We start from the raw sequence: 22056 nt of genomic DNA, 5'->3' as shown, positions 1-22056 counted from the left end.
GCCTCATCTGTTGTCCTCAGATTCATTTTGATGGTTGGAGCCACTTGTATGACGAGTGGATGGACTCAGACCATCCGGACGTCCACCCTGCAGGCTGGTGTGAAAGCACAGGACACCCCCTCAAACCTCCACCCTGCCAACCCATCACCCAGAAACCTGGTGAGATTCCTCCAGATCAATCTCTTTCCTCAATCATCTGACTCGTATGTGCTCATGTACCAAATACTCTGTCAATTCAGAGTAATATGTGTCTTTTAGGTCCCAGGGAGACCCTGACAGCCCGACAGCCCAACTTCTCCTTGTCTTATAAAAGTCTGCCTCAGCCACGCAACCCCTCCAAATACAGCTTCCACCACAGGTCATTCCTTCATGTGCCCTTACAGTGCAAAATACCCAAACTGTCAATTTGTGTTTTGTCTTCTGAAGGATTAGTTCACTTCAGAATGAAAAATTTCCTGATAATTTACTCACCCCCACGTCATCCAAGATGTTCATGTCTGTCTTTCTTCAGTGGAAAAGAAATGAAGGTTTTTGAGGAAAACATTCCAGGATGTTTCTCCATATAGTGACTTCAATGGGGTCCAACGGGATGAAGGTCCAAATGTGAGTTTCAGAGCAGCTTCAAAGTCTCGACACGATCCCAGACGAGGAATAAGAGTCTTATCTAGACAAACCATCAGTCATTTTCTAACAAAAATAAACATTTATATACTTTTTAACCACAAATGCTCTTCTTGCACGTCCACGACTTCACGCATTACGTAATCATGTTGAATGGTCAGGCGTGTTCTGGTTAAAAAAGGTAGGGTAGGGCGAATCTCATTTTCTCCTCCAACTTCAAAATCGTCCAACATCTTTGTTTTACCTTTTATTTTACTTTTATTTTTTTGTAAATGGCGTTTGATTTAGTCTTTGCATGTTGGCTTTGTAAACACTAGGTCGGTACTACCGCCTGCGTGACCTTTCAACATGATTACGTAATGTGTGGCGCATCACAGAGCCAGTGCAAGACGAGCATTTGTGGTTAAAAAGTATATATATATATATATTTTTTTTTTTTTATAAAATGACTGATCGTTTCACTAGATAAGACTCTTATTCCTCATCTGGGATCGTGTCGAGACTTTGAAGCTGCACTGAAATTCACATTTGGACCTTCAACCTGTTGGACCCCATTGAAAAATCCAGGAATGTTTTCCTCAAAAACCTTCATTTCTTTTCGACTGAAGAAAGAAAGACATGAACATCTTGGATGACGTGGGGGTGAGTAAATTATCAGGAAATTTTAATTCTGGTGTGAACTACTCCTTCAAACTGTCTTGCAGTTGAGGGACAGTTTATTAAAAACAAATGACTGCAGATTTGAGAACAGACCCGTTGTTTGTCAAACAGAAAGTGCCCTACTCCGGGATGTGACGGGTCAGGTCATGTGACCGGGCGTTTTACGGCGCATCACTGTTTATCTGGCTGTCCGTTGGCTGAGAGGAACCAGGGCCGGCTCAAGGCGGATCTCTCTGATACAGAAGGATCCAGGCGTAACCTGCTGGTCTTCGGCCAGAGAGCAAAAAAGTCACGATATCACGGCAGGCAAGACAGTATTCACATTTGTTGTGTTAACAAGTGTATCACTGCAAAAAAAAGGCTTTTCTTACTTAGTATTGTAACAAAGTTAAAGCTCAGCTCACCGGCGAACGTTCATCGGAACTTTAATATCAAAATAAACAAACAACAAAACGAAAGTAAAGCAGCAGCCCCTCAATGACGAGTGCCTGTAATAAAAACACAGCATAAATAGTCCAGACCGGGGGGCCTGTACCATGATGGTAGTTGAACAAACTCAGGGTTGCAGGATTAGTTTCGAGTTGACAGAACCAAACCAATCCAACCAGGCTTTGTTGGTACCATGATATTGATCATCAACTTTCTCTGTCAACTCAGGCTTTGATCCTGAGTTTAGGAGTTTAGGTGTGACATCAGTAGCGAACAGCCAATCACGTGCTGAGAAAGAGTGAAACTGCGAGAAGCAGCGCAATTCAATTTTGAAATAAAAGTATTAAAATTTTAAGAATTTAAACAAATTTACACAGCAAGAATAAAATAGCTGTCTATGAAAGAGGATAACTAAAAGAAAAGTTGTGAAGTTAGTTTATACAGTTGATAAAGGTATAGAGAGAATTTAACATTTAAGCTCACATGTAGTCATTTTATAGCTTCATCTATTGATTCTAAAGCGTATTTATATTACCTTTATATATTTATTCATTTAAACTCTGCGTAATAATAATTGATGAACTAAAATTGTACACATGTGATCGATTAACGGTATAATAATTACATAAATAATATCTAAATCATACAAATTACATACAAATACTAAAAGCCTTAAAAATCATTTGCTATGTAGTGACCTTTAATTTGGAGTAGAAACAGGTGGAGTGACTTTATTGCATCAGGCATGTGTCACTTTGCTCACAGCTGATTGGTCCAAGTTCAGTTTGCAACCTCTTATGTGGAACATAACCTGCCCCGGACCAGGTTAGCCGTGGAGCGTGAGTTACTATGGCGATGAACTCTGCTAAAAGCCAAACCACTTTCATGGTGCCTAAAACCCAGGGTTGGCGCAAACTAAACTGAAACCTAAACCGGCTTCATGGTACAGGCCCCTGGTCCTCTCTCATCCTTCACTGTCATCACTCCTCCTTTGATCATTACTCGCTCCGTTCCCACAGCTCTTAGCCTCGCCCTGCTTGCCACAAGTATTTTTGTCTTGTTTCCAGTCCAAATATGTAAAAGTAAATAAGTAAAATGAGATATTATGACTTGTTTTCAAAAAAATATATATATATAATAATAATAATAAAGTGAGTTTCTGCATAAAACAAGCAAACTTATCTCACAATGGGGTAAGAAAAATAATCTTAATTCAAATGGAAACAAGATTATTATTTTTTGGTACCCTATTGGCAGATAATTTTGCTTGTTTTCACTTCATTTAGATTATTGTTATTTTTATTTATTTTTCAGAAAACAAGACATAATATCTTATGTCATTTTGCTTGGCTAGTAAATGTATCTAGATTTAAGAATTTTTAGATATTTGGACTGGAAACAAGACAAACATACTTAGTAAGAAAAGCATTTTTTGCAGTGAATTGCATATTTGTAAAATTAACTAAATTGCGGTTATGTAAACACTAAATTAAAAGTCACCTTTCTTTCCTCTCCGCAGGATCGGTCGCCCCCCTAAATATCGTAAAAGTCAGCAAAGAAATTGTCAGAGTGAGTTTTACTTTCTTACATTTTCTATATTTGAAAATCGAAAATTTTCAAACTTTTTTTTTTTTTTTCAAGTATATATATTTTTTATAATAGTAGTCATATTCCGATAATGTGTGTACAGTATATTGCCAAAAGTATTGGGATCCCAAATCATTGAATTCAGGTGTCCCAATCACTTCCATGGCCACAGGTGTATAAAATCAAGCACCTAGGCATGCAGACGCTTCTGCAAACATTTATAAAAGAATGGGTCTCAGATAGGTTGCCACCTGTGCAATAAGTCCATTCATGAAATTTCCTCACTAATAAATATTCCACGGTCAACAATATTTATGTTACCATGGTTAGTGGTATTATAACAAAGTGGTAGCAATTGGGAACAACAGCAACTCAGCCAAAAAGTTGTTGGCCACCTGTGGTAGGTAGGTAGGCCATGGTGGTAGGCCATGAATTTTACAATTCATATTGTTAAAAAAGCTATATAAATGAAGGTGACTTGACGTAAAATCACATGCTGAGGCTCACAGTGTGCAGAAGTCGCCAACTTTCTGCAGAGTCAATAGCTACAGACCTCCAAACTTTGTGTGGCCTTCAGATTAGCACAAGAACAATGCGTAGAGCTTCATGGAATGGGTTTCCATGGCCGAGCAGCTGCATCCGAGCCTTACATCACCAAGTGCAATGCAAAGAATGGAATGCAGTGGTGTAAAGCGTGGGATGCAGTGGTATAAAGCGTGCAGTGCTGTAAAGCATGGGATGTAGTGCTGTAAAGCATGGGATGCAGTGGTGTAAAGCGTTGGATGCAGTGGTGTAAAGCGTGGGATGCAGTGCTGTAAAGCATGGGATGCAGTGGTGTAAAGCGTGGGATGCAGTGCTGTAAAGCGTGGGATGCAGTGCTGTAAAGCATGGGATGCAGTGGTGTAAAGCGTCGGATGCAGTGGTGTAAAGCGTGAAATGCAGTGCTGTAAAGCGTGGGATGCAGTGGTGTAAAGCGTGGGATGCAGAGGTGTAAAGCGTGGGATGCAGTGGTGTAAAGCGTGAGATGCAGTGCTGTAAAGCGTGGGATGCAGTGGTATAAAGCGTGGGATGCAGTGGTGTGAAGCGTGAGATGCAGTGGTGTAAAGCGTGGGATGCAGTGGTGTAAAGCGTGGGATGCAGTGGTGTAAAGCGTGAGATGCAGTGGTGTAAAGCGTGGGATGCAGTGGTGTAAAGCGTGAGATGCAGTGGTGTAAAGCGTGGGATGCAGTGCTGTAAAGCGTGGGATGCAGTGCTGTAAAGCATCAGATGCAGTGGTATAAAGCGTGGGATGCAGTGGTGTGAAGCGTGGGATGCAGTGGTGTAAAGCGTGGGATGCAGTGGTGTAAAGCGTGGGATGCAGTGGTGTAAAGCGTGGGATGCAGTGGAGTAAAGCGTGGGATGCAGTGGTGTGAAGCGTGGGATGCAGTGGTATAAAGCGTGGGATGCAGTGGAGTAAAGCGTGGGATGCAGTGGTATAAAGCGTGGGATGCAGTGGTGTAAAGCGTGGGATGCAGTGGTATAAAGCGTGGGATGCAGTGGTATAAAGCGTTGGATGCAGTGGTGTAAAGCGTGGGATGCAGTGGTGTGAAGCGTGGGATGCAGTGGTATAAAGCGTGGGATGCAGTGGAGTAAAGCGTGGGATGCAGTGGTATAAAGCGTGGGATGTAGTGGTGTAAAGCGTGGGATGCAGTGGTATAAAGCGTGAGATGTAGTGGTGTGAAGCGTGGGATGCAGTGGTATAAAGCGTGGGATGTAGTGGTGTAAAGCGTGGGATGCAGTGGTATAAAGCGTGAGATGCAGTGGTGTAAAGCGTGGGATGCAGTGGTGTGAAGCGTGGGATGCAGTGGTATAAAGCGTGGGATGCAGTGGAGTAAAGCGTGGGATGCAGTGGTATAAAGCGTGGGATGCAGTGGTGTAAAGCATGGGATGCAGTGGTATAAAGCGTGGGATGCAAAACTTTTTTTTTTTTTTTCAAGTATATATATTTTTTATAATAGTAGTCATATTCCGATAATGTGTGTACAGTATATTGCCAAAAGTATTGGGATCCCAAATCATTGAATTCAGGTGTCCCAATCACTTCCATGGCCACAGGTGTATAAAATCAAGCACCTAGGCATGCAGACGCTTCTGCAAACATTTATAAAAGAATGGGTCTCAGATAGGTTGCCACCTGTGCAATAAGTCCATTCATGAAATTTCCTCACTAATAAATATTCCACGGTCAACAATATTTATGTTACCATGGTTAGTGGTATTATAACAAAGTGGTAGCAATTGGGAACAACAGCAACTCAGCCAAAAAGTTGTTGGCCACCTGTGGTAGGTAGGTAGGCCATGGTGGTAGGCCATGAATTTTACAATTCATATTGTTAAAAAAGCTATATAAATGAAGGTGACTTGACGTAAAATCACATGCTGAGGCTCACAGTGTGCAGAAGTCGCCAACTTTCTGCAGAGTCAATAGCTACAGACCTCCAAACTTTGTGTGGCCTTCAGATTAGCACAAGAACAATGCGTAGAGCTTCATGGAATGGGTTTCCATGGCCGAGCAGCTGCATCCGAGCCTTACATCACCAAGTGCAATGCAAAGAATGGAATGCAGTGGTGTAAAGCGTGGGATGCAGTGGTATAAAGCGTGCAGTGCTGTAAAGCATGGGATGTAGTGCTGTAAAGCATGGGATGCAGTGGTGTAAAGCGTTGGATGCAGTGGTGTAAAGCGTGGGATGCAGTGCTGTAAAGCATGGGATGCAGTGGTGTAAAGCGTGGGATGCAGTGCTGTAAAGCGTGGGATGCAGTGCTGTAAAGCATGGGATGCAGTGGTGTAAAGCGTCGGATGCAGTGGTGTAAAGCGTGAAATGCAGTGCTGTAAAGCGTGGGATGCAGTGGTGTAAAGCGTGGGATGCAGAGGTGTAAAGCGTGGGATGCAGTGGTGTAAAGCGTGAGATGCAGTGCTGTAAAGCGTGGGATGCAGTGGTATAAAGCGTGGGATGCAGTGGTGTGAAGCGTGAGATGCAGTGGTGTAAAGCGTGGGATGCAGTGGTGTAAAGCGTGGGATGCAGTGGTGTAAAGCGTGAGATGCAGTGGTGTAAAGCGTGGGATGCAGTGGTGTAAAGCGTGAGATGCAGTGGTGTAAAGCGTGGGATGCAGTGCTGTAAAGCGTGGGATGCAGTGCTGTAAAGCATCAGATGCAGTGGTATAAAGCGTGGGATGCAGTGGTGTGAAGCGTGGGATGCAGTGGTGTAAAGCGTGGGATGCAGTGGTGTAAAGCGTGGGATGCAGTGGTGTAAAGCGTGGGATGCAGTGGAGTAAAGCGTGGGATGCAGTGGTATAAAGCGTTGGATGCAGTGGAGTAAAGCGTGGGATGCAGTGGTGTGAAGCGTGGGATGCAGTGGTATAAAGCGTGGGATGCAGTGGAGTAAAGCGTGGGATGCAGTGGTATAAAGCGTGGGATGCAGTGGTGTAAAGCGTGGGATGCAGTGGTATAAAGCGTGGGATGCAGTGGTATAAAGCGTTGGATGCAGTGGTGTAAAGCGTGGGATGCAGTGGTGTGAAGCGTGGGATGCAGTGGTATAAAGCGTGGGATGCAGTGGAGTAAAGCGTGGGATGCAGTGGTGTAAAGCGTGGGATGCAGTGGTATAAAGCGTGAGATGTAGTGGTGTGAAGCGTGGGATGCAGTGGTATAAAGCGTGGGATGTAGTGGTGTAAAGCGTGGGATGCAGTGGTATAAAGCGTGAGATGCAGTGGTGTAAAGCGTGGGATGCAGTGGTGTGAAGCGTGGGATGCAGTGGTATAAAGCGTGGGATGCAGTGGAGTAAAGCGTGGGATGCAGTGGTATAAAGCGTGGGATGCAGTGGTGTAAAGCATGGGATGCAGTGGTATAAAGCGTGGGATGCAGTGGTATAAAGCGTTGGATGCAGTGGTGTAAAGCATGCGATGCAGTGGTGTAAAGCGTGGTATGCAGTGGTGTAAAGCGTGGGATGCAGTGGTGTAAAGCATGCGATGCAGTGGTGTAAAGCGTGGGATGCAGTGGTGTAAAGCGTGGGATGCAGTGGAGTAAAGCGTGGGATGCAGTGGTATAAAGCGTTGGATGCAGTGGAGTAAAGCGTGGGATGCAGTGGTGTGAAGCGTGGGATGCAGTGGTATAAAGCGTGGGATGCAGTGGAGTAAAGCGTGGGATGCAGTGGTATAAAGCGTGGGATGCAGTGGTGTAAAGCGTGGGATGCAGTGGTATAAAGCGTGGGATGCAGTGGTATAAAGCGTTGGATGCAGTGGTGTAAAGCGTGGGATGCAGTGGTGTGAAGCGTGGGATGCAGTGGTATAAAGCGTGGGATGCAGTGGAGTAAAGCGTGGGATGCAGTGGTGTAAAGCGTGGGATGCAGTGGTATAAAGCGTGAGATGTAGTGGTGTGAAGCGTGGGATGCAGTGGTATAAAGCGTGGGATGTAGTGGTGTAAAGCGTGGGATGCAGTGGTATAAAGCGTGAGATGCAGTGGTGTAAAGCGTGGGATGCAGTGGTGTGAAGCGTGGGATGCAGTGGTATAAAGCGTGGGATGCAGTGGAGTAAAGCGTGGGATGCAGTGGTATAAAGCGTGGGATGCAGTGGTGTAAAGCATGGGATGCAGTGGTATAAAGCGTGGGATGCAGTGGTATAAAGCGTTGGATGCAGTGGTGTAAAGCATGCAATGCAGTGGTGTAAAGCGTGGTATGCAGTGGTGTAAAGCGTGGGATGCAGTGGTGTAAAGCATGCGATGCAGTGGTGTGAAGCGTGGGATGCAGTGGTGTAAAGCGTGGGATGCAGTGGTGTAAAGCATGCAATGCAGTGGTGTAAAGCGTGGGATGCAGTGGCGTAAAGCATGCGATGCAGTGGTGTAAAGCGTGGGATGCAGTGGTGTAAAGCGTGGGATGCAGTGGTGTGAAGCGTGAGATACAGTGGTGTAAAGCGTGGGATGCAGTGGTGTAAAGCATGCGATGCAGTGGTGTAAAGCGTGGGATACAGTGGTGTAAAGCGTGGGATGCAGTGGTGTAAAGCGTGGGATGCAGTGGTGTAAAGCGTGGGATGCAGTGGTTTAAAGCGTGGGATGCAGTGGTGTAAAGCATGAGATACAGTGGTGTAAAGTGGAGGGGGGATTATGGTGTGGGGTTGTTTTTCAGGGGTTGGGCTTGGCGCCTTAGTTCCAGAGAAAGGAACTCTTAGTGCTTCAGCATACCAAGACATTTTGGACAATTTCATGCTGGGAACAGTTTGGGGATGTTCCTGTTCCAACATGACTACTCACCAGTGCACTAAGCAAGGTCCATAAAGACATGGATGAGGAGTTTGGTGTGGAGGAACTGGACTGGCCTGCACAGAGTCCTGACCTCAACCTGATAGAACAGCTTTGGGATGAATTAGAGCGGAGACTGTGAGCCAGGCCTTCTTGTCCAACATCAGTGCCTGACCTCACAAATGCGCTTCTAGAAGAATGGTCAAAAATTCCCATAAACACACATAAACACCACCTGGTGGAAAGCCTTCCCAGAAGAGTTGAAGCTGTTATAGCTGCAAATGGTGGGCCAACTCCATATTAAACCCTACGGATTAGTAATGGGATGTCATTAAAGTTCATGTGCATGTAAAGGCAGACATCCCAAAACTTTTGCCAATATAGTGTATCATGTTAACATGTTAACCAGATTACCATAATCAACTAATGCAATATTTATGTTTACTAATAATATGACAGATGCTGTGTGTCTGTAATCATTTTTGGCCCAGGAAAACTCAGAATTTCCAAAATAAATGATTTATACTGTTAATTACTGTGCAAAATCACAAAGATTACAGAATATAGTCAACAGCTATGTTTCCATCCAAAGGTGCGAATTTAATATTGCATAAAACATTTGCGAATATAGCACCGCTTCCATCCAGTGAGACAAAGTAACAAAATCGTCACTTCCTGATAATCTGCCACCAAATATCACTAAGAAAAATTAAATTTGCTGTATTAGGAGAAGCCACTGTGTCGTACAGTATATAATAAATGACTTGCGCCTCAGAGTTTGCAGACGAAACGCAATAAACGCGGTCATGTTATATTGCTTTCAGATGCCTGCTGTTTGGGAACGCAGTCATGTAGGACAGCTATGGGAGGTAATTATACCAAACCACTTTGACGACAGATTTTGGCTAAGGGATTTCAGAATGACCAAAAACAGCATTTCAGATGCTGCGCAACGAGATCGGTCCGCCGGTTAGTCCACTTATGCCGTCCCATCGCGCAAAGTCACACCACTTTTTTGATGCGCATCGAGGAATTAATTCGGTAAATGTGTTTCCATCGTAGTTTATGTGCATGTTTTCTTATCAGATAAAACATTTATCTGCCTCAACTGAGCGCATATGTTTTTTATGTGCATCTTGGCATTTCAATCCAGCATTTTTTTTTTTGCGTTATCCCACAATGTGCATAAAAAAGGAGGATTGAAACATAGCTAGTGACAATGCAAAAAGGAGTATTTCAGTTGCTGTCAAGTATGTAAACCTCTTTTAAGATTAAAAATGACCTCTCACCAGAATATGGACCTTAAATGGTCATGTAGATGTAAATGTGGTGATTGTGTCTGCGTTTCAGATATGACGGCAGAAGGGATGTACCCTTCTCTCTTCATGACGGCATTTACTGCCAACTCTGATCGAACCCTGTCTCTCTGCTGGGAGCAGCACTGTAAACTACTGCCTGGTGTTGCAGGAGTTCATGCCAGTCAAGTAGCTTCCTGGACTATAGAGGAGGTAATAATCACTTCATTCAACTGTGTTGATATCCCTTGGTTTACAAGTTAAATGAATGGGTGCATTTTAGAGTACAAGATAACGTCCAGTTTACTATTATTCTGTATATCACTAAATCACTTATATGTTTATAATACTTTTATTTTGGTAACATGTTACAATGTTCATTAGTTAACATTAGTTAACTTCATTAGTTAGCATGAACTAATAATGAACTGCACTTATACAACATTTATTAATATTTGTTCATGTTAATTTCAATATTTACTAACACTTTATTAAAATCTTGTTAACATTAGTTAATGCACTTGAAATAACATGAACAAACAATGAACAGCTTTATTTTTATTAACTAACATTAAAAAAGATTAATAAATACAATAACAAATGTATTGTTCATGGTTAGTTCATGGTAGTTAATACATTAACTAATGTTAACTAATGAACCTTATTGTAAAGTTTTTCCTTTATTTTACATTGAAAAATAAAACGCTGAACAAAACATGCAATAAGATAGGCTCTATGTTCATCACTAATTCATTTATATCTCTGTTTGATTTCCAGGTCTTTGGATTTGTTAATAATCTTATTGGTTGTGAGGAGCAGGCCCAAATTTTCAAAGATGAAGTAAGTAAATTTCTATTAATAATGAAATAGTGTTAACTCAGCGCCCCCCCCTGCGAACACAACACATTGAACACATTTACATAAAATATGTGTTCAATTCACATGTGGAAATAAAATAAAGATCAGTAATATGCCAACATCTATCTCATTTGAAATATTTTAAATAATCATATCATAATTCTAATCAAAAACATGAATTGTCTTCTTAGCTGTATTGTATCATGTAAATTTTATTTTAAAGGCACAATATGTAACTTTTTTGCTTTAAAATTAGCAAAAATCACTATAGCTACGTTATATATTTTTTTTAGTTGTGTACTTACATTATCCCGACTGTTTCCAACAACTTTCAAACCAGGAGAAATTTTAATTTAATTTTTAGACACGGCACGTTTCTTTATTTCCGTTTTGTCGCAGTCAATGGCGTCATATCCGCGTTGTCCCTGGTTTCCGCCTATGGTTTCCGCTCGTACTGCCATGGTAACCAGAGCTATGAGCAGAGCCCTCTGATTAACCAAAGCGACAGACGCAGACAACTGTGGAGTTCGCAATGTCTATTTGCACGCTGTTGTTGTTTCGTTCAAACATTACGGACCATGGCAAGCAGACTTTGGAGAAAAAAGGAGAACTAAAACGAGAATCAATATCAGCGCGGTGTTTTCGAGATGCCGAGAGCTCCCATAGACAGTATATAAACGAGAGCTCCACGTCCGAGACTTCGACCGCTCCTACATGTACTTTATTAAACAGGTGAGCACATTTACATAAAACTAATCAATGTTTTATAGTTCAACAATGATAAAATGTCAGAATATGATCTGTATGTTATTCTAATGTTGATCTAGCTTACTGCTAGTCTCATACAGACAAACTAACACATACATTTCAACACATTTAAATGCAGTTTAGTGTGCTAGTATAGGCTAATGTTAGACCAATGAAACAGCGCTGCGTTACCTCACAAGTTTAATTTGTCTAATAAACTGACCTGTGAGTAGTAATTCTGTGTGTAGTTCGGTAGAATGAAATGTCCTTATTCCTTTTATATCCGCGGGACTCGCGTCACGTGTGGAGCTGATAGCTGTCTCTTAGCAATCCCGAACTGCTTCATATCACAGTCATGATAAAAGCATCGATGTATTCAGTCATCCATAAACATGATTAGATCGGTCGGCTTGACGTTGACGACAACATCCATAATTCTTAGCATGTGTTGCGTCATCAAACTATGCCTTTGTTATTGTAAAGAGGTTAGTGACCCCTAGTGGAGAAAAATTCCATACTGTGGCTTTAACTAAAAAATTTGAAAACATATTGCGAATGTCATTAAAGCCTATAAATATCGGCTTGTGCAATCGGCTGATCTACGATCTTTCGTCTCCGCAGAGAGGCATCTGTGGATGAACCTTACAGGCATCAGAGACAAATAAGGATTATGCACTGCAGACTTCGTTCCCTTTCTATGTGGCTCAGACCCTGGTTCCTCACCTTGGGTCCCACTTTAAGTGCATGTTGTCGTCGCAAGATAGTCAAACAGATTTGGGAAATATTTTAAGAAGTAGAGGTGGACCTCTTTGCCTCTCAAAAGACAATGTCCCCTCTACTTCTCTCTGAGTCACATAGACCCCCTGCGCCTGGATGCCATGGCACATGTGTGGCCCAGGCTGCGTCTGTATGGGTTTCCACCGATCGCTCTGCTCCCGGGAGTCCTGGCCAAGGTCCGTCAAAAAGGGTCTTGCCTCTTGTAGTGATTTTACTTTTGCCCATTCAAGGACGCTAAGTAATGTAGTGATTGGTACTCACGTCACCGCTGATGTTGTGTTTTTTGGATCACTCATAAGGTGTGGTTATGAGTTCATCAGATGACCACCTTCCCCCTTTCTTAGTTTGAGGCACCAGTCGAGGTCTTTTACCATGGCAGTATGAGAACACTCCTAACAGGAGGCCGTTCAATCATTTAGAATTAATGTAAAGTGCAGGGAGTTGATCTGATTTATCTGAAAGATTGGTGAGATTGCTAACTTAGATCCTTCCACAAGGAAGACACAGGTGTAATAAAAAACATTTTATTAACAAAAGATAAACAAGAATAACTAACACAACTAGACTGTACATTTCCTGAAGAAAATGTGAGTGGTGCTTGCAATGGCAAAACTTGGCACTCAATTTCAAGGGTGTTGTATATGATTGCATACGAGCCAACAACCATGTCTGTACGATATTGTGGAACTGAAATATGGCTTCTATACGTTGCAATATGGTTGCTAGGTGGCTCTAAACGGTTGCTAGGGTGTGGTTACACAGTTACCATGGTGATATTTACAGACTGGTTCTCACCCAAAACAAAAGAGCCCACCCCTATGTCTGTACGTTGATCTGGTCCTGAGATATTGCTTATTCATGTGTTTGTATGGTCGCTAGGGTTATTTATATGGTTGCTAGGGAGTGATTATACAGTTTATGGGATGATATTTAAAGACTAGTTGACAGTCTCAGTCAAAAAAGCCCACATTTTTTCTGGAGCTGAAATATGGCTTGTAAATGTTGTTTTATGGTTGCTAGGGTGCCCTAAGTGGTTTCTAGGGCACGGCTATGAAGTTGTTATGTCACTACTTATTGGCTGCTTGATAGGCCGAGTCAAAAGTGCCCAACCTCAAGCCTCTATGACCTTCTGATCCAAAGATATGATCTCACAAATTTTGTGCCAATGTTAAGTCTATGGGACTTTTTTTCAGCCGATTTATCGCCCGCCGGACGAACATCATACACCCGATCGCTTATAAAAGACATAGCACACCTCTCCTCCATAAACCGGTCGATTTGACACCTCATTCATGGGTCTGCGAGAAACGTTGCGGGAGGAGTAGCGTGCCAAAGTGTTTAAGTATGAACAATAACAATAGTGATGCCTTGCTTTGGCAAGCACCACTAACTACTAAATGAATAGCATGAATGATAAAGGAATAAAGTGCATAAGATGCATAAAATACAAGTGATTAAGTTGACTGTGGCTATGGAAGAGTTACATTAACTTGTGTAAAGATAAACTGTTGTTTCTCTGAAACTAATAAGGTGAAGAGCCTTATTGTGCTTCAAACTATTAAATGAATGGTTATTTGTTATCATCTATCATCAGCTATACTACCACTAATGTAACTTGGAAAATCATATACTGATAATATACAGCAATGCCAAGGTCCCTGGAAAGTTGATGAAGTGATATTTACTATTTCTGGAACACGCAGATGAAGGAACCTTGAAGTGAAGGTTTGCTCTCCGGAGCTTAACCTTGTTGCAAATGTCTGTTTGTCTTCTGCTTCTCTGGGCCAGACATTCAGACTTTGGTTTGGACTTTGGTTTCCCCTGTGGAGCTCATTTGCATAAGGTCCTGTCCTTCCCAGGCTTGGTACTAGAGATCTTCTTCTTGGCCTCTAAGAGGCGTCTGGTTGTTGTCCTAGCATCTTTATCTGATGCCGTTGGACAATTTTTTTGTGTTAGTCCACCAAGATCCAATCAAAATGTAGCAAACCTTTGTCCACTCTTACGGACAGTGTGGGGGTCCTGGGGAGTGGGAGAAATTGTGATATGCCTTCACAAGCTCCCATAAGAGCTGTGATTGTGATGTTTGAGTTGGGGGAGGCACGACGAGCGAAAACATTTGTCCCAAAAGCAAAAAAATAAATACACAATTGCGTTTCTATGACTTTTCAAAAGAATGAAAATTATCAAGAGATTGATATTACGTTGCTCAGAAGAGGGGAGAAAGAGAACAAAGTTTGCCATCAGCCGTTGTATTAGAAACACTCTTGCATTGACCGGTTTTCTGTAATTTAATGACAAGGTAATTAAACACAAAATATATAAACATAAATGTACATTACTTTTTAAAAATTAAAATCGTAAAAGCTAGATTTACGATGATAAAGGGATAGTTGAAAATGCTTCTGTCATTACTCACGCTCATGTCGTTCAAGACTTTTGTTTATATTTGAAACACCTGTGGTGGAAATCAAGCTTTTAATGTTGTTTATATGTCTATGTGGTGTTTTTAATATGCTTTAAGACAAACCATGTGTAAATTCATAAGTCGACAGCAACTTAAAACTGCAGTGAACCAAAGACAGTCTCAAAAACATGGTCTGAAATCGCTGGTGTTTCTGACATCACAAAACATTGTTCGTCAACGAGTGGATCTCTGAGCTGAGTGAGTGAGTGGAGGCGGGGTTCATTTGCATATTCATAGAACCTCCACGTATACTAAATTAGGCAAGGGTGTAGAGTTACATTCAAGCTATTTTAATGCATGAAGAATTTTTATTCAAGGAAAAAACATTTAAATGTGTCACTTTGGTGATCAAAGATGAGTTTTAAGGCATAATATGATTGACTACAGGGGGACTTTAATAAAATTGAGAGATTTCTGTCCCTCCATTAAAAGTCTATTTACCCAAAACTCTGATGCTTCAAAACATTCATAAAGAGAATGTCAATCGAGCGGTTAAACCCAAATCTTCTGAAGAGACACAATTACTTTATGTGATGAACAGATTTAATTTAGGCTTTTATTCACATATTAACATTGATAAACTAGCATACATACATAGAGCTCGCTAATAGAGTGCTATAAAACCGGGAAACGAATTGCATTTTAGCACTTCCGGTTCCATCGTCTCGATGTCAATTGTTTTTTTTGGATGGGCTTTTGTTGAACGGTGGTGAACACAAGATATCGTGATATTTTCAAAAAAGATTCTACAACATAAAATGCATCAGTAATACCCCTCTCATGATGTTATTAAAGCTTTTACTTGTCTTGAAAAAGGCGGTTGTTAACAAGTGGCTAAATAGCACTACAGATGTTGTCGGAGACATTAATCATCATCACACGGAACAGGTAAACTCATCTACTCACTAGTCACTTTCACAGCATCGTTGTGTTTATAATCACGCTCTTGAAAACTATAACTCCAACTTTAATGGAAAGTGTTTTAAAATAAAGACTGAAAGAGTTTGTATTTATGCTTTAAAATTCATAAAAGTTTTTCAATTGTGAAGATTATCACGATGGACAAAACATGTAAGAATCAATAAGCTTTTTTTTTGTCCACAGAACTTATTTTTTTCAATAATCCAAAAGCCAATGGAAAAATCCTATTGGTTTTTGTCAAGGGAACCAGGGTGATGCTGACATATGGGTTGGCCTACAAAAATATGTCATCACCGCATCGCTTATTTGGTCAATGGAAGCTCAACCATAGATGTTTGATATGCAAGAACAAATCTCATTGGTTTTTGCAGAAGCATGACACGCAGGAATGAACCTCATCGGTTCACCAACAAGCATGCTTGAGCTTCAGTTCGCCAAATTTGAATGCGTACATTCGCTGATCAATGTTGATTATAGAACAGAATAGAATTTATAATAGAATTTAGATGCAGAATAGCCTAGCAAGAAGCACAACACTCTGGACAGCATAGCAATTATGCTTAGCAACACCCTGGCAACCAGCCAACACACTACAACACCAACACCACTCACATTTTCTTAGAAAAATGTTTCTATATATTATTTTACATTTTAAGAAATAAAATCCAGACTATAAACTTATACAAAGTTGAGTGGTGTTGTGTAACATGTCGTTTGAGGTTTCTTGTTCCAGCTGGTGACTGATACTGCGTCACTTTTTTCTGCAGATGATCGATGGAGAGGCCTTCCTTCTTCTGACTCAGAATGATATTGTGAAGATCATGAATATAAAGCTTGGACCAGCGCTGAAGATTCACAACGCCATTTTAGTGTTCAAGAGCACAGACGAAGGCCTGAAGTGAACAACTCATCTTCAAGCTCCTCATGCCATAACAATCCATTCAGAATCCGACATCTAATCACGTGTTTGGTGTTTAACGTCTGAACCCACTAGAGAGAGAGAGAAAACAGAGCAGGATAAACATGAAACAGTACAGCCAAGCTGAGCTTCGATGCTGCTTTATTTCAAAAGCGAAATGACACGTTCTGATAAAGAACAACCTGATCTGAAAACACCGTGCAGGTTATTTTGTATTTGGAGTGTTAACTGAAATCTACATTTGTTCTCAGTATGTGAAGTGAAATTGGTGCAGAGAAATATCAGGGCAGATTTCAGTTGATTGGTGCTACTGTCCCCTTTATTAGAGCCCTGGTGATGTTTATGCACTTTACCTGAGGAGCCACCAGAGGGAGCTGTCCTTTAGACAATCTGAGCCAACTAAACCAATTGTTTGGGGACCGTTAACTATATTTGCCCTCAGTAACAAAGTGCTACTGACATTGTGGTGTTAAATGAGATTAAATGAGCTATTTTACAGAGTTTGGATTGTCATGTCAGTGTTGTTATTTTTGTATGAATGGAAACCCCGAGGGGTAAATAGTAACCGTGGAAGGTTTTAGGTGATCTATGTTTCTCTCTCTGATGGGAAATTTTAATAATGTACAGTTGAGTAACAATGTCGTTCAGTTCATCAACATGAATAAATGTTTAATTCAAGTCTGGTTTCTACTTGTGTTTAGTGGTGTTTGTGCAAATGATACATGAAGTTTTGCTGTTTGTAAAAGAGTAGTGCTATTTCTGAACGACTGATTCGCAATTTTCATCTGCCAGACAAATAAAACAGGAAACAAATACTAAGATCATTTTAGCAACAGCATGGCTGGTTAACACTTTATTTTGATAGTCCACTTTCTACTGACTTTAAGTTACTCTAATACATGAAGTTACAAAATGACTTAGAGTATTAGACTGTCTGCTTAATATCTGCTAACACTTTATTTTGATGCTCCATCAAAAGACATTATACTGACAATAAGCAACGGTCTACTAAAATCTTCCATTAGTGGGTGATTTAGGCTACTTATTAAAATGCCCAAATATCTAACACCTTTTTTTTTACTCAATATCTTCTATATGTTCTTTATCAAGTCTGTCAACAGGCATTAAATTACTTTAGTTTTGATTGACCGAGAGGCCAGATGCATTTCAAAATAAATCTCAAGCTTCCAAAATAACAGGAACCGGTTTCTCGTCTTTTAAATAAACAGGTATCATCCGCCAGTTGACTGATTAGAAAAGTGTGTTCTGCCACTAAAATACCCTGAACATCTACACTTTGAGTTATAAAAAAATATTGAGAAACTCAGCAACCAACAAAAACCAAAAGGGGATCACAAACCGGGGAGAAACACCATTCTCCAAAGACACATCGCTATTAATATTTATATTTATAAAATGTTTGAAATATGAAGTTGAACCCAATCCCACCCTATGCAAAGATTCATACATAAACACACGTTCAACCTTATCAAAGGTCTTATAAAAGTCTAAAACAAAATAACTGGTGTCAGATTTATGTTCAGTTTGGTTGTGTTCTGTTCCTGTTTGCCTGTGTTTCTGAATCAGAACACAGTTTGTTTCCATAGTTACTGATTGGTTTGTTTGCCCTGTGTATTTATAACCTTTGTTTTAGTTACTCGTGTTCGGTTCTAGTTAATATATGGTGTCATTATTTTTCCTAAGTTTATTCTAGTGTTTGTTAGAACAGCCTGCGCTATCTATAGTTTCATGACTGAACTAGTCATGTTCTTGTTACTATATGACATGTGGACTTCATGTTTAAATGGAATATAAGCAAACTAACATGCAGCACAATTTTGTTCCATATATATTTCATTCTAGTATTTAAAGAAAGTTCAGTTTCTGAAGTGTGCTGTTGTAGTGCCACAGGGGGGAGTATGAAGAAAAAGAGAATCATCGCAGCATGGGATCATCCATCCATCCCTTCTCCGAAGTGCGTGTCCTATAGGGTCGCAGGTAGATTGGGGCCCTGTCCCAAATGGCACACTCCGGACTTGTGGACTTCCTCAGAGTGCAGACCTATAGGGCCCTTGGCGCGAGTCCACGATGGCACATTGAGAGGTATTTTTGGGACAGACTCGATCATCACGCCGGAAATAACGGTCTTCAAGCGTACAAAGGGGGCGCTGCTGAGCACACTTCAGAGCATTAAAATGCTGAATGGGACGGCCTACGGACTCGTAGACTCAGCGAGCACGCGCAATTTAAGTCCACGAGACCGAAAGTCCACATGAAGTGCGTCATTTGGGACAGGGCCTGGGTGAACCCAGCCCGATCCGATTTCGCCCTGCAGCTCAGGCTGGAAACCTGTACATTCTTCTATCCTGCTTCCATTACAAATCTGCAGGGACCAATCACAAACTGGTCCACCTGGCGCGCTATTGGTGGGTTTAACACCCAATCCAATTCCTTTTAACCTCTCGACGATGCTCAATGGCTTCTTTAGTTTAGCAAACAAATCGCTCGAGTGGATGTAAATACCACTCACTTTCATGTTTTTTTTTTGCACAACCTGCAAAAATCGCTGGATGCCATTGCTTCTGCAAACCGCTGATCAATGCTCCAAACCAACACGTTTGTTGACACGTTTTCTGCCTGGAGTTTTCGCTGCAAAGTACGTCACCCGGATCGTTGGTCTGATTGGTTGAAGGACGATCCAATTGCGTACAGAGTCATTTGAACTACGCCCGTTGATCACGCCTCTTGTGCAGTGGAAAATACAGAGCAGACTCCCCAGACTAATGTTCAGTCTTAAAAGACTGAGCTTGGTCTGGTGATTGCCAGACTAGGTCGCAGGGACAATGACTATAAATTATTGCTAGGTGTATCTATCCTGCATCTTGTCTCTAATAGAAACTATTAATACTATTCTAATAGATCTATTAAGACCATTAATCAATCTAATTTCAATTTTGTATGGAGAAAATGTGTGCACTATTTTGATTTTACATTTCCAGAGATATATAAGGTGGAACTGAGTTCCTACTGAGATGTGATTTTACTGTTTCCAGACTGCCAATCAAATGATCTCCCTTTCACCAACTATCACATATTGTGTGATAGCAGCACAAGATGAAGATGAAGGAAATAACAATAACAGTCTTTATTAAGCCTTACAAACTCAGGACAAACAAACTCAGGAACAATAATGACACCATATATTAGTGAGAACTGACCAGGAATAACTAAAACACAGGGTATAAATACACAGGGCAAACAAAGGGAGCTAAATGAAACGCAGGTGAAACTAATCAGTAACTATGGAAACAAACTAGGGCATGAACAGTATCTAGAATTGGGATAACAGGCAAACAGGAACACAACAAAACCAAACTAAAGCACTAATAATCTAAACAATCGTGCTGTAGCTAATACAGTCCAAAAGCGGAGGGAGGGTGGAGGGTTTGGAGGAGTGCACAGAGGAAAACAGATGGAAGATGGGAGAAGGAGGCAGAAGGAAACATCACTGAGGGGGCGATGGATGAAGGAGCCAGATGATGCCCGCAGCAGAGCCAGGACAAGGGCCCACAGCGGAGCCAAGCCAGGGCAAGGGCCCGCAGCGGAGCCAAGCCAGGGCAAGGGCCCACAGCGGAGCCAAGCCAGGGCAAGGGCCCACAGCGGAGCCAAGCCAGTGCAAGGGCCCACAGCGGAGCCAAGCCAGGGCAAGGGCCCACAGCGAAGCCAAGCCAGGGCAAGGGCCCACAGCGGAGCCAAGCCAGTGCAAGGGCCCACAGCGGAGCCAAGCCAGGGCAAGGGCCCACAGCGGAGCCAAGCCAGGGCAAGGGCCCACAGCGGAGCCAAGCCAGGGCAAGGGCCCACAGCTGAGCCAAGCCAGGGCAAGGGCCCACAGCGGAGCCAAGCCAGGGCAAGGGCCCACAGCCAGTGTTGCCAGATTGGGCGGGTTCCCGCCCAATTGGGCGGTTTTGAATTTGATTGTGCGGGTAAAAAAGGGTTTGGGCGGGTGGACAAAATTTGGGCTGGTTTGGGGTCAGTTCGGCGGTTTTCAAACATCTTCATTTTAAAGTCTAATTGGTTAAAAAACTAAACTAAAGTGTGCATGTAGTCCATAAAATCAGTCATCATGACATTACTGTACACACACGCCCATGCAGAGTCAGCTGGCGTTAGTGTTGACATCACCGACGAGCACGCACTTTTAGCCAATCAGTGATCAGCAGGCAGATGTGATTGAGCGCGAAGTTGTAGCTGTATATTCAAGTGATCGCTAATGCCAAAGTGATATAGCCTACTAAACAGTAAGTTTTATCTACACAGTAAAGAGTAAGATAGTGAGCAACTCTAAAAACGTACACCTGGTGGGAGATAGATGGTGAATATAACTCTGAGGAGAGCACAGTTGAATGACTTGAAATTAAATTAAATATGGGACGTGAAATATGTCCATGGCCATGTGCACACTAGCCTAACCTTACCAGACATCGGCAACTTTTACACCGTCCAGATTGCAATACTCGATCCTGACAGCTGCTGAAAAAGGTTTGAATCAACGATGAATGAGTTTGACTGCTAAATTCTGCGTTATGTTCTGCAATGTGTACTTCCGAGGGTTAAAGTCATTGGTTCATTTCTTGATTGCCGTTTTGACAGTGTCCATCTGGACATTTTAGTCATATTGGCTAATTCTCCTTAATTATTGCCCTGTTTTGATCTGTTTTCCTGGAATTTTATTTTATTTTTTTTTTTATCATTGTTATTTTGTTTTAAGGAGATACAAATTGTGCTTATCAACCTTGAATGACATGGTAATGAAAATATATCATATTATTTTGGCGGCAGTAAAATTTTTGGGCGGTTTTTTCTTGTAGTGGGCGGGTTTTGGTGAGCTTTTGGGCTGGAAATCACTGTCCCAATCTGGCAACACTGCCCACAGCGGAGCCGATGGTGTGAGGAGCCAGGGCGGAGTCAGAAACCTGACCAATGAAACGTTAGATCCTGAAAGTGTGTGGAGTGATCCTCGAACTGCTGGTAGCTGGTAAATCCATTTAGTTTGGGTCGGTTCCTCTGTCACGTATTGTGTGGTAGTAGCGCACGATGAAGACAAAGGAGATCACAATAACAGTCTTTATTAAACTTTACGATCTCAGAACAAACGCTTGTGGAGTTTTGGTTCCTTGCCACTGTCGCTTTTTACGCCTTTTTTCACATTTGTCGCCAGTGGCTTAGTTGGGGACATTTAATTTAATATTCAACAATATTATTGATCTGCCTGCATTGACATTATCATATGAGAACTGATCTGAGCTGGACGATGGCATCACTGTTTTCTCCAGAGCGGCTGTATATATAAATGAACTAAATTAATAACTTTTTTACAACAAAAATGAACCATCACTGAACTTACTTAAGCTGGACTGTGACGCTATTTCCTTCTGGAAACAAACTTTGTTGCATTATTTTCCTGTTATCTCTGTAAAGCTGCTTTGAAACAATCTGTATTGTAGAAAGCGCT

The 22056-nt window shown here is 41.7% G+C and overlaps 1 protein-coding gene across 2 annotated transcripts in view; it reads left to right on the top strand.

Moving 5' to 3' along the window:
* Positions 1-17222, top strand: part of l3mbtl1 (L3MBTL histone methyl-lysine binding protein 1) — a 40619-nt gene extending 23397 nt beyond the window's left edge. The window contains exons 16-23 of one of the 2 annotated variants that reach the window (XM_084099115.1): positions 21-159; positions 259-358; positions 1393-1587; positions 3230-3279; positions 9914-10071; positions 10636-10698; positions 15521-15592; positions 16393-16667. In XM_084099115.1, the coding sequence (XP_083955241.1) occupies positions 21-159; positions 259-358; positions 1393-1587; positions 3230-3279; positions 9914-10071; positions 10636-10698; positions 15521-15592; positions 16393-16527 (912 nt within the window). In that variant the 3' untranslated portion in view covers positions 16528-16667. Of the gene's footprint in view, positions 1-20; positions 160-258; positions 359-1392; positions 1588-3229; positions 3280-9913; positions 10072-10635; positions 10699-15520; positions 15593-16392 lie in introns of both variants that reach the window. The other variant, XM_084099116.1, reaches the window with a different exon arrangement.
* Positions 17223-22056: the final 4834 nt, after the last annotated feature.

This window comes from Abramis brama (assembly GCF_963993115.1).
Source record: "Abramis brama genome assembly, chromosome: 22".
NCBI lineage: Eukaryota > Metazoa > Chordata > Actinopteri > Cypriniformes > Leuciscidae > Abramis > Abramis brama.
This window is presented reverse-complemented; position numbering and strand designations above follow the sequence as displayed.